Source organism: Heterodontus francisci, chromosome 18 (assembly GCF_036365525.1).
Source record: "Heterodontus francisci isolate sHetFra1 chromosome 18, sHetFra1.hap1, whole genome shotgun sequence".
NCBI lineage: Eukaryota > Metazoa > Chordata > Chondrichthyes > Heterodontiformes > Heterodontidae > Heterodontus > Heterodontus francisci.
Window position 1 is genome coordinate 29,403,291 of NC_090388.1, and position 12,113 is coordinate 29,415,403.

General features: G+C 40.3%; 1 protein-coding gene across 8 annotated transcripts in view; it reads right to left on the reverse strand.

Annotated features, from left to right (window-relative positions):
• Positions 1-398: 398 nt before the first annotated feature.
• The window catches only part of ptprq (protein tyrosine phosphatase receptor type Q), a 297,632-nt gene continuing 285,917 nt past the window's right edge, over positions 399-12,113 (reverse strand). For all 8 annotated transcript variants that reach the window (XM_068050461.1, XM_068050464.1, XM_068050466.1 and 5 more), the window contains 6 exons: positions 10,247-10,381; positions 8,930-9,055; positions 7,870-8,018; positions 7,016-7,151; positions 4,657-4,780; positions 399-2,242 (listed from right to left, as the gene is read on the reverse strand). In XM_068050461.1, coding sequence (XP_067906562.1) covers positions 2,205-2,242; positions 4,657-4,780; positions 7,016-7,151; positions 7,870-8,018; positions 8,930-9,055; positions 10,247-10,381 — 708 coding nt within the window. In that variant the 3' untranslated portion in view covers positions 399-2,204. The remainder of the gene's footprint in view (positions 2,243-4,656; positions 4,781-7,015; positions 7,152-7,869; positions 8,019-8,929; positions 9,056-10,246; positions 10,382-12,113) is intronic.

The following is a 12,113-nucleotide window of genomic DNA, read 5'->3' on the forward strand; positions in this document are numbered from 1 at the left end:
GATCAGCAGTGGGTCCATAGGATGGCAGAAGTCCAGCTCAACTGCAATTCTGGTGACAGATCACAGGACCTGGAATTTTAGGACCCAAACATCTAATTTCTGTGTAACTGCATTAATTAGCATTGTACTGTACAGCAGTTTCCAATTGATACCTTTCTGGTTTCAAGAGTTTAACAGCAATCTGCTCAATAGTTGAGGTAGAATTCATTCTACAATGTTAGGATACCTTATGTTATAGTATAATACACTGTATATACTATTGCTTATGCCACTGTTAAAGAAGGATTATTAAGAAATGATGGGGAAAAAAGCAATTTGATCAGAGACTGAAGCTTAGGGATTCACTTTTAACACTTTTCCTGGTTGATATCTTTTCATTTTATTGTTATTTTACCGTCCTTTTGACCTTGGCCCAAGTTTTGCCTTTCTGGGATATCTTGCAGGACATGGCTGTGCCCTGTGAAGTTTTGAGAACTATAGCACTTACACTGTTTGTGGCAAACATCACCAAATGGAGACAGTATATACTTCTTAGTTTAAAGCTCCAAATACAGGCTAAGTTTTGTCCAGTACACAACATTATTGTTTGCACATCATTTTTACAACAGCAACTTGTATTTCACTAATGATTTTTGTAGTTTAAGACTCTGCAAGTTACATATTACATAGTGTTTTAAACAAAATTTTAAAAAGCTCCATATCAGGCACAGGGCAGCACAATCAGTTGGGAATTCAATTTGCATTTTACTGTGAACAAATTCTCAATTTCCATAAATCAGAACATTTAGCATTTGAACAAGAACAATTGAGCAATTTATAATTTTCCTTTATTTAACCAGTAGGATTATGACCTAAGGTTCACTTCGTGACTATGTACTTATTAACGGGGTCCGTGTGATGTATCATATTAAAAAAATAATACATGGGCTTGTTTATGTTATCTACATTTTAAAAAATATTTCTGTTGGAGTTATGTTTGTGTTTGGGGACCCACAAATGACAGATTGTGAAAAAATGTAAATTAAGTATTCAACTAGTATCAACCCTGAAATTACACCTTGGTTACTAGTGTATGAATGCTTAGCTTGTTCTTCTAAAATTCATTTACGCATCTCAAATGAGTTCACACTACAGTTGTAATAGTGGAGCGAGGAGTTTCAGACAAATGCATCACAGCAAGTAATCTCAGAACCATTGTACAAATTTGAAAGAATCCTGTGTTTTTCTAGATACAATATAGTTAAAGGCTCTTACCTGCTCCAAGTATTATATAAATATGTATAAAATAACTCCAGTTAATACACTTTATGCCCAGTTTTCAGAGTTTACACTTAGGTTGCTTGATGATAAGTTTTTTTGACAATGCAAAAGAAAAGTAAAATGGATCAGTTTCTCAATGCACGAGTCTTTTCACTGTTCAGCACAGTAATGAGTACTTAGAACTAAAGAATGGAACTTCATCCAGATAAAAACAAGGGCCAACCTGATAGCTCTGTTTGAGCTGGTGTAAACAGCAGAGTGTCCCTGAAGAGCTACTGTCTGAATTGCAGTAGGAGATTAATCTCTATGGTGTCAGAGGGGTGAGTGTTCAGCTGTTCAGGATCACAGACTGTTCTGCCAGTGTGTACTGAGTTCAGCTACAGACACCAAAAGCCAACATTTTAGTGGAGACCACTGGATCAGAAGTGGAGATAATACAAAAGACACAATAAAACTTTGGTAATTGAAATAATATAGACAACTCAAGTATTTACTTTAAAACCGAACACAACTTGCACTTCCAGATACACACTGCATTCTAAAATTTACACAGCAAAAGCAATATATTACCATGGAAAATTAAATTTTACATCATATTTGGCTCACTTTACATTAAAAAATGCAAGAAGTTAGAATAGTTGAAAAATAAGCGGTATAGTAAAATCAAGTCCATTAATATGTGATAGATATATTAAGTGATGAAAATAGGCACTTAGAATTATGTAAAGAATATGGAGATTATTAATTATCCATCCAAACCAAACACAAAGTGTAAAGAAGCAATTCATAAAAGCATAGTGGTGATAAAGGAATTTGTCATGCTGGTAATTTGAAGAAGTCTATTTACAAATTAAGTTTGGCCCCTACTCATAGAAGCTCTCATGTTAGTTTCCTGAAATGAGTTTAATGAAGCCTTCTTAATATTCTTCAGCTGTGTTTGAGAATTACATGGTTGTTTCCTCCCACTCCAATTCCACATCACCTAAACGAAATTAACGGAACAGTCAGTATTAACAATGTAGCAATTTTAAACCTGTAGAAAGGCCGCTCATTCCTAAACTGCTGATGGTGCATTTCGCACTCATTGACAAATCTCTGCACATTAGAGTCTGGGGGAGGGATCGGTTAGTTCAGTTGGCTAGACGGCTAGAGTGTGATGCAGAAAGACACCAACAGCATGAGTCCAATCCCTATACTGGCTGTGGTATTTCACGGAGGCCTGCCTCCTCACCTTGCTCCATGCTTGAGGAGTGGTGACCCTCAAGCTATACATCACCAACTGTCTTTCTCTAATGGGAGAGGTTCCTCTGGTCCTTTGGGACTATGGCTAGAGCAAAGAAAAGACTCTAGGGGAACAATTTTAACTCGCACCTATGGCATCAAAGCAATCCATCCAGCCCCTCGGAGCATGTAGTTAGGAAGTAAAATTAGTTGTGCACAGAATTGCAGCACAACCATCTTGCCCCACCTGAACTGTTCGCGCCATGTTAAGACCAACTCAGTAATCACTAAATGCACTTGTGTCACTTGTGACTCTTGACAGTCATGACAGACTCATTTTTTAGTTGACTATCACAAAACAAACCTGATATCACCATCATTGGGAGGAGTCAACATTTGTGGGGGATCAGGTCACCATCGGGGATCCATGGAAATAACTCCTGGCAAGGTACATATAGACAGGGCTGCCATCAGCAAGTCAACAATTGAGGGATTGGGGAGAAAGCCTGGGGAAGGGGAGGCCCAAGATACCTTGCACTTCTGATTTCCTTCTAACCTACAAGGAATCTTTAAACATTTTTTTTTCAAAGAACTTACCTGGGCCTGGATCCTTGTTGCCAACAACCTTTTCCTGCAAGGTGTAGTCAGGCCCATGATTAAAATGGCAAGCATGTTCCAATGATGTAATAGAGGCACAACTTTGCAATTTGGTCCATGCCAGAAGAGTGGGGGCCTAATTAAATTTTTAAAACTCATTCAGGGGATATGTGCATCGCTGGCAAGGCCAGCATATATTGCCCATCCCTACTGGCTTACCACCACCTTCCCAAGGTCAATTAGGGACAGGCAATAACTGCTGACCTTGCCAGCGATGCCCCCTTCCCATGAACAAATTAAAAAGAAATTCAAATTAAGCCCCCACCCTTCTGGGTTGGGCAGCTTTCCTATGCTTGTAGTTAGGTAAGTAAAACTAGTTGTGTACAGAATTGCAGCACAACACTCCTCCCCCCGCCATCTTCCCCCACCTGAACTGTTCTTGCCATGTTAAGACCAATTCAGTAATCATTAAATGAACTTGTGTCACTTGTGACTCTTGACAGTCATTTTTTAGTTGACTATCACAAAACTAAATGTAAACTGGTATCCAAGTGCGTAAGTGCAGAACATAACACCATAACTATTGTGTAACATTTTCATGTAGCTCTATTGCTGGAAGCTTTTCAAATAACTATTCTAAAAGTAGCAGTCATTAAGTTTTTCTCTCTGCTGCCGTAGGATCTTCATTTGCCATTTTCCATTTAGTAAAGAGTCCAGAAATATAAGAGGAGCACAATGTTTTCAGAAGGTTGATATACAGATGCTATTTTTAAATCTAACCTCCAATAGAAAAGGCTTATTTATTTATATTTTCCTTATTCTTCTGGTGTTGTGGTAAATAGTGCACCCTTTTTCTTCAGCTGGGAAGGTGGAATAGTCTGAATTTTAGACCTCTTCACTGTTGCTGCAAATTTTAATTATGACTGGCCAAGAGTAAGCAGGACTTATTTTGCTAGATTTTCTGCCTATTTGATTGACAATAGAGACTGTGATCTGAACTCTGTCTCTATGATTGGGAACCCAGCAGCCTTCTACAGAGTTCCTGCTTACCCACTGGAACACTTCCTAACATTAAGCTCCCAGTAAGCCCTGTTCCATGTTATCTTTGAAAGTCATGCAAAGAACATATTGTAGTTAGAGCTTTATATATATATATATATATATTTATACACACATTTATTTTTATTGAGTGAGGAGGAGGAAACTATCCATTATACCTGAGGTTGTCATATTTAAGAGTGTTATGGGGTGAAGTGGGTTGGGGAAATTACTCTGATGTTATCATAGGAATGCTTACAATGTGCCATCGAAATACCTACAATGTTATGTATTTTTATCAAATTACTCTTTCTAATGGAGGCATGAATCTGTGTGGTAAATGTTTAACACGTATGTTAAAACAGTGGACAGGGGAACTTGCTATGAATGTGCCAAGTTTTCATATAACACTGATTGATCATAGTAATTTTCAGGATATGTTTCAATGTATTCTTGGATCCCAGTAGCAACAACAATATTTTAGCTTTAGAAATATTACAAAAAGAGCTGTTTCTATGATAGATTAAATTTTCTTATTACCTTCCATTGTGTCCAAAGAGTCCATTTTTTGCAAAGCGGCATAATTTACAAACCACAGTGATCGACTGGCTCCTTTGTTATTCAATAGGTCCAAAGCACACTGATGTAAGAACATGTATTGAGCCTGTATTCAATTAAATGTTAAAACTTTTTAATATTAAAAACCTGTAATTATAATTAAACTGAAATTGGGAAGTTTAATCATTTATGATTAAAGCATAACTTAATTTGTATTAACCAAATTAATATCCACATATTGGCTCCACATGAACTCTCAAACAAGTTATTAGAGTTGTATTAACCATATTAATTTCAGCAAAAAGTATTTGGACAGAAGATTTCTTGACTTCATAATTCTTCAATACATAATGCAGAGGTAATAATGTCTGAAAATATATTGTCTCCTAACTGTGGCAGCATTACAGTGCCATCAGGATTAAAGACCAATAGGCACCCTTGTGTTTGAAAGACAGTTGATGACAGGGTTAGAATCAGTCAGCAGCTGGGTGACATCACTCTTAATTTTTCAAATAAGGCTGAATTATACTGAGGAATTATACAGGATAGTACAAGCTATAAAGTAGCCATTTTGTCTCAAATTCCTTTTTGATCCTGAATTTTGAAAAGGTGTGTGTTTTGGAGTCTCACTGACTTCCACTGGAGAAGAGTGAAAAAAAGCGATTTTGTGATAAAGCTCCCCCAAATCCATAAACTCTAACTACTCTGATAGTGGATAAACTTTAAGTGGATTTCCTTAGTGTATATCAATCTATACGGTGTTGTCGAAAATAAGCATAAATAAGACAACTTGAAGAAAAAATAATCATGAATACTTTTATATATGACCCTAAAATATGAACTGCTCGATATAGAAAGTAAAATTTCCTGTGCTCCTGCAGTTATTTAAAGGGGTGAGGAGGAAAGGGAGATAGTGAGGCAGAGAAGTGTAGTGAGGGAATTCCATCGCTTAGGGCCTAGGCAACTGAAGGCGTGGTCACAAATGGTGGAGCCACTAAAATCAGGGATGCTCAAGAGACCAGAATTAGCGCAGATATCTTGGTGGGTTGTGGGGCTGGAGGAGATTACAGAGATAGGGAGGTGTGAGGCAGAGACAGGGGGATGGTGAGCATGCAGAGAAGGGGGAGGGGGCTGGTGAGCACACAGAGATGGGGGGTGGATGGCTGAGCACGCAAGGACGGGGTGGGGGGGGTGAGCATGCAGAGACGGGGGAAGTGAGCACGCAGAGACAGTGGGAGGTGGGTGGCTGAGCACGCAGAGACAGTGGGAGGTGGATGGCTGAGCACGTAGAGACAGTGGGGGGGGAGTGAGCATGTAGAGACAGTGAGGTGGGGCTGACTGAGCATGCAGATACGGTGGGGGGGGGGGGTGAACACGCAGAGACGGGGAAGTGAGCACACAGAGACAGTGGGAGGCGGGTGGCTGAGCACGCAGATACAGTGGGGGGGGGGGCGAGTGAGCATGTAGAGACAGTGAGGTGGGGCTGGCTGAGCATGCAGATACGGTGGGGGGGGGGGGGTGAACACACAGAGACGGTGGGGGTGAGCACACAGAGACAGTGGGAGGTGGGTGGTTGAGCACGCAGAGACAGTGGTGGGGGGGTGAGCACGCAGAGATAGCGGGGGCGGGGGGAGGTAAGCACGCAAACACAACCGGGGTGTTGAGAACGCAGAGACAGTGGGAGGATGTGAGCACACAGAGACAATGGGGTGGATGAGCACGCTGAGCCCGTTGGGGGTGTTGAGCATGCAGAGACAGTGGGGGGAGTGTGAGCATGCAGAGGTAGTGGTGGGGAGGGTGAGCATGCAGAGGCAGTGGGGGGGTTTGGTGAGCATGCAGAGACAGTGGTGGGGAGGGTGAGCATGCAGATGCAGTGTGAGGAGTGAGCACGCAGAGATGATGGGTGAGCATGCAGAGACGGGGACGATGCTGGCAGAGGGAGAAGATGCGTGATTCAGAGTTCGGGACCGCACTGAGCGGCAGTGTGTTTCTGCTCCTGATGCATGGTGATGAAGGAAGGAATTGTTGGAAAAAAGTGGTTTGTAATTTTTTTTACCCAGTATGTCCTATTTCTAATGCCCTTATCTTTCTGAAATTTGCTCACTGGCCCCCCCGTGTAGGACAAAAATTGCAATGTGGCCCCTCATACTAAACGGTTGGACACCCCTGCATGAAGAGGTTACAGGCAATGACAGTAATCACCTAAAAATAAAGTATGAAAATCATGCTGAGGCTTCAAATTTGTCACTAAAATCAAGGTGAAAAGGGAACAAAGATAATCTGGTACACATTACTGAGTACAGAGTCTGTTTGCCTTAATAGAAATTATCCACTTTTTTACCAAGTTCTGAACCATGCACATTCGTTCACTTCGTAACTCTGCCACAAATCCAAATATGTCCACAAAGTCATGGTGGTTCACATGCTGTATAAGGTGATCGAGTGCAATGAAGACACCTGTCCTTCCTACTCCAGCACTGCATGGAAAAGGAGAAAAACAAATCTTGTTCAGCTACATACAATACTCTTCCCACTAATGACAGTAATTTTAGTGCCAGCTGTTTGTCCAATAACATAATGATATTTCAGACTTAATACTATAATTGCAAATGGAAATTACAGTGAAATCTTACTATAGAGATTCTTTTACATGTTGTTTTGGGTCCTTAATGATTTTCTAAATATGACTATAGTTTGCATTTTACTAGTTTTAATCATTATCTGCATTTGATTCCAATTTGTATTACTTGCAGAATTATAGATTAATTTGTGCAACTTAGTTTTGTATTCAATTAAGATAGTTAAACTAAGAGAACTGAGAAAAAAACAATTAATTTTTCAAAACTTTCCTTGAATTATGAACTATAGCATGGCTAGAATTCTCTTCTGTGATAAAATTGGAAAGGATCATGGAGGCAAATGAGGGAACAATCTGTGGTGAGGGTTATTGCTGCCTCACTGTTGCAATATTCTATCAGCACTGTCTTCTAATTTCACTAATCATTTACATTATTGGAATAAAACACTTCAGCAATGTTACATAATTTGCAGCGAGATACACACAAGGCATCACTCTTTATAATGACAATATATTTCAACCATAGTGGGACAGGGGAAAATTTCTTTTAATTATAGATCCTACAACAACACCATTATGTATTATAAAAATAATAGATCTGTTCAGCAACTTCCTACCTGCAATGCACAACAATAGGGGTGTTATCACTGGCTCTGTTTGCTCGAATTAGCTTTACAAAATGAATCAAAGTTGTACTGGTCTCAGGGACACCATTTTCAGGCCAAGATGTAAAGTTGAAATGCGTTACCATCATATAATCGCCATACTGCTTGGATGAATGTTGAATTAAAAGGAGGTAGAACGTTAAGACCTTAAATTACATTCAACAACAGTATATTATGTATATTAAGGACGTCTAAAGAATTTTTAAATTAAGTTGGAAAAAATAAAGAAAATATGGAATTTGGAGCAAGGTAGAGTAGAGTGAGCTTTACTCCGTGTCCCTGAAATGACAAAGAATTCTTTCCCAGTAATAACATCCTTTATCTTGCTAAGTATAAAATGCAAGCTAAAATAAATTAGCTACCTCAAATGAGTTTGTATGTATCTGATCGCTGATCTCAACTTTGGTGCCAATAGAAGTGCTACCACTGGCCACAAGCATTTCTGGGAGGCAAAAATTGACTAGGGTTCCCGATTGTAATCACTGCCCAACAACGCAAGCTGAAAATACGAGTATGAACGTTGGGTGAGGACCGGACCACACGTAGCTATAATGCCTGATGGTCAAATATTGCTGACATCATTGTTCAACATGCTCACAGCTCTTTCCTGTGAGGTGTCATCGATTATATGACTCCGGTCTTACCAGCTACGATTTGCACTGAACAGTTATAATCTCTGAACGGCAAAGTAACGTAAATGCAGCCTAAAATAAAATGTTGATGGATTGTCTGCAGTATTCATCCGTTTGACAAACTGAGCTTGATCATTTGAGGTGCTCCTTAGTCTCTTAAGTCCTGATGATTTTATATTTATGTCTATCTGAATATTATGCACAGATTCTAATGAGACTCACTTACAGTGAACTGTAAGTGATCAAGCCTTAGTTTTAGCCTATTTTGGTAAAGTCAGATAAAGTGATACTGTTTTACTACATGATCTTACTATCAAAAATTCCTCTAATATACTTTCATATCTATTGCAAGTGAGTTCAGTATGACAGCAGCTGCGTACCTTTTCAATTTTTAGTTCTCGGATAGTCCAATCTGCCTGAATGTCTTCTGCTAGTTTAGTGATCACAATATCTCCAAACACAGTTACTGGTTTGTTGTCCTCAGGCCAATACTGATGACATCTTATCTAAATTAAAATAAATCTTGCAATCACATACTGTTGTGAAATTTTAAATATGTCCATGAAGTAACATTTATGTATCATATACCGTGAGATGCTACCCAACTGAACAGTTTGGGAAACACCTTGACGCCGAAATTGCTCAACATTTCTGGTGCACTCTCAAGATAATTCTGGGTCCCGGCCTAAACTGGGAGCTTCTGTTTGATGTTCTGAGAAGCACAGTCTCTGTCTACCCTTAAAAGGCCAGTAATGCAAAGGGAGCTGCATGTGGTCAGGGATTCCCCAAGCAGAGAGATGCCAATTTCCTAGCCTCTGTAGGACCCAGCATATGGTTAGAAGCCAACGTACCTAGTGAGATGAAGCATATTGGCCTTCAGAAGATGGCAAATAGGCAGCCAGGTGGGGAACCAGGCTAGAAAAGCATCCTGGCTCTCTGAAGAAAACTTTTAAACCTATTTTTAGTATTGGCCTCTGTAGTATAAGGGTGTGAAAAGGTTATTCTTGAGAGAGTGTAAATATTACCGCCCACCATGATGATGTAAGAGATCATGTGGGGGAGACTCTAAAACAGATAGAACATGGCTTTTGAAGGAGACACACAGGCTGGTGTGGAGTGTATATAGTTGTTATGAAATAAATATTAATGTTTAAATATGACAGTCTAAGAACCTCTCTGGTAGGCTCAATAAAGTGGCAGCATACAGACCCTCCTTTCAAAGAGGGTCCAGAGATTGTTTCTTGGAGGTAGGAAAGAGACAGGGAACCCACCTGGTTGGAAGCAGTGTCAGAGTTTCTAGTAGCTTGGGGCTGACAGGCACCTGTGATGCACCTGTAATGGAACAAGTGCCTGCTAGGCCCATGCAAACAAGATGCATCTCCCCCACTAATTCAGCAGACTATGGCGGGTTAGTGCTGGAGGGCACTGATAAATGTGATCCTGGCATTACTGCTGGGATCACGCCTGTGTAAATTCAGATAAGTGAATAATTCACGCAATTAATCATTAATTCTAATGTTGTACTGCACTAAATTATAATGTTAATTTTACTCATAAATGGATATACATTGTCCTGAAATAATTGTGTATGTAGGTCATTCTGATAAGTGTGGCCAGTTAAGTTAACCAATCTATTCAGATAATAGCATATAGATAAGGTCAATTCCACAGTATATCATCTTCTAACAGTGACTTACTCTGCCCTTTTCAAAACAGTGTGTCAACATAACTATGGATTGAGTTCTGGTCTCCCAAATCATTCGCCAAAAATCTGCCACTGTTCCTGGTAATGGACCTTGTGTAGCTATGAACTCATTTGGGCATAGGTAACCCTATTAAAAACAGCAAAGATAAAGATAAAATAAAAAATACATTAAAATATAATGACTATATATATATATACATATTTAAAAAATGCTCTAGATATTATAAACTTTATATCTTAATAAGTGTTTCTGTTGCATTTTAACAGTAGAATGTATATAGGAATAGAAAAGATTCTCTTCTGGAAGGAAGAACTACCCTACTACTTACTCAACTGTGGCTCAGTGGCAGCACTCTTACCACTGAGTCAGAAGGTTGTGGAATCAAGGACCAACTCCAGTGACTTGAATACATATTCTAGGGTGACACTTGAAGAGTGCTGCACTGTCAAAGATACCACCTTTCAGATAAGACATTAAACTGAGGTCACATCTATCCTCTCAGATGGACATGAAAGATCCCATGGCATTATTTGAAGAAAAACAGGGGAATTCTCCCAATTTCCTCTAAGTAACATGAAAAAACAGATTATCTAGTCATTTATCTTATTGCTGTTTATGGGACCTTGTTAAGTGCCAATTTGCTGCTGCATTTCTCTACATTGTGTAGAATTATTTAGAATGAACAGCACATAAACAGGCCATTCAGCCCAACTGGTCCATGCCAATGTTTATGCTCCACACAGGTGACTAAACTTCATTGGCTGTAAAGTGCTTTGGGACATCTTGAGGAGAAGAAGGGCGGAATCTTACCATTTTTGAAGATTTTCTAAGTTCGGGACTGAAAGCAGATCTGACCGCACTGGAGATTCCTGGCCGCCCGCCGTGCAATCTTACCGGTGGTGGCCAATAAAGAGCTGCCTCTGGGAGCACTGTCCAATTAAGGATGGCAATCAAAACAGGCACCCGGCTGGCCCAATGGAAGGGCCTACAGTGATGTCCTGCAGAAAACTCCACCGGGACAGGCAGACAATGCTGAGGCAGGCAGGAGAACGCAAGGGTGCCTCAAGATGGAGATGCCCTTGGAAGATGTATGAAATTATTAAAAATATTTTTGGTTGCAGCTGTCAGGCCATCATTGTGGAGGGGGACCTCCTCCAAAGGATGGCCTACAGCTGCAGTTGTAATCCTTTGGCAGAAGCGGCTCCAGGATGGGGGTGGGGGCGGGGGCGTAATAAATAAAGGAGGTCTCACTGGCACTCTGCCCTACCATGGGAAGGCTGCCTCCAATGATCTAACTGCCTTCGCTTGCAGCGTGGGGCCCGGATCTTACTGGCGGCGTCCCCAATCTGGCCAGTTAATTGCGACTAACTGGCAACCCGCTGCTGCCGGGTGGGTAGCCGCTTCCGTTGCTCACCTACCTCTGGCAAGATTGCCTGGAGGTGAGAGTGCATCAACCCGCTTGACCTGATGGCAACCTTTCGAATTTCCCTCCCAGTCCCATCTCCAGCCTTGTCTCCACAGGTCTCATAAGATTCTGCCTGAAGGGTGGCATATAAATGAAAGCTCTTTCTTTGGTCTTTAATTGTGCAAAATCAAAATGTATACATAATGAAAATGTTTACAGTGTTGTTATTAATAGTAAAAACAGGAATTCTTCCTTCCTGGTGTAAATCCTTTGTCTTACAACATTGCTGTCTTTCCTGCTATTAGAAAGTAATCTGTACCAATGTGCTATCATGATGTAGACAACTGTAATGTTGTGGAACAGGTGTTGAGAGACAGTTAATAATAGTATGAAGGTAGAGTTAATTGGGAAGTGACCATTATGCCCATAGGCCACATCAATGGGTGCATGGTG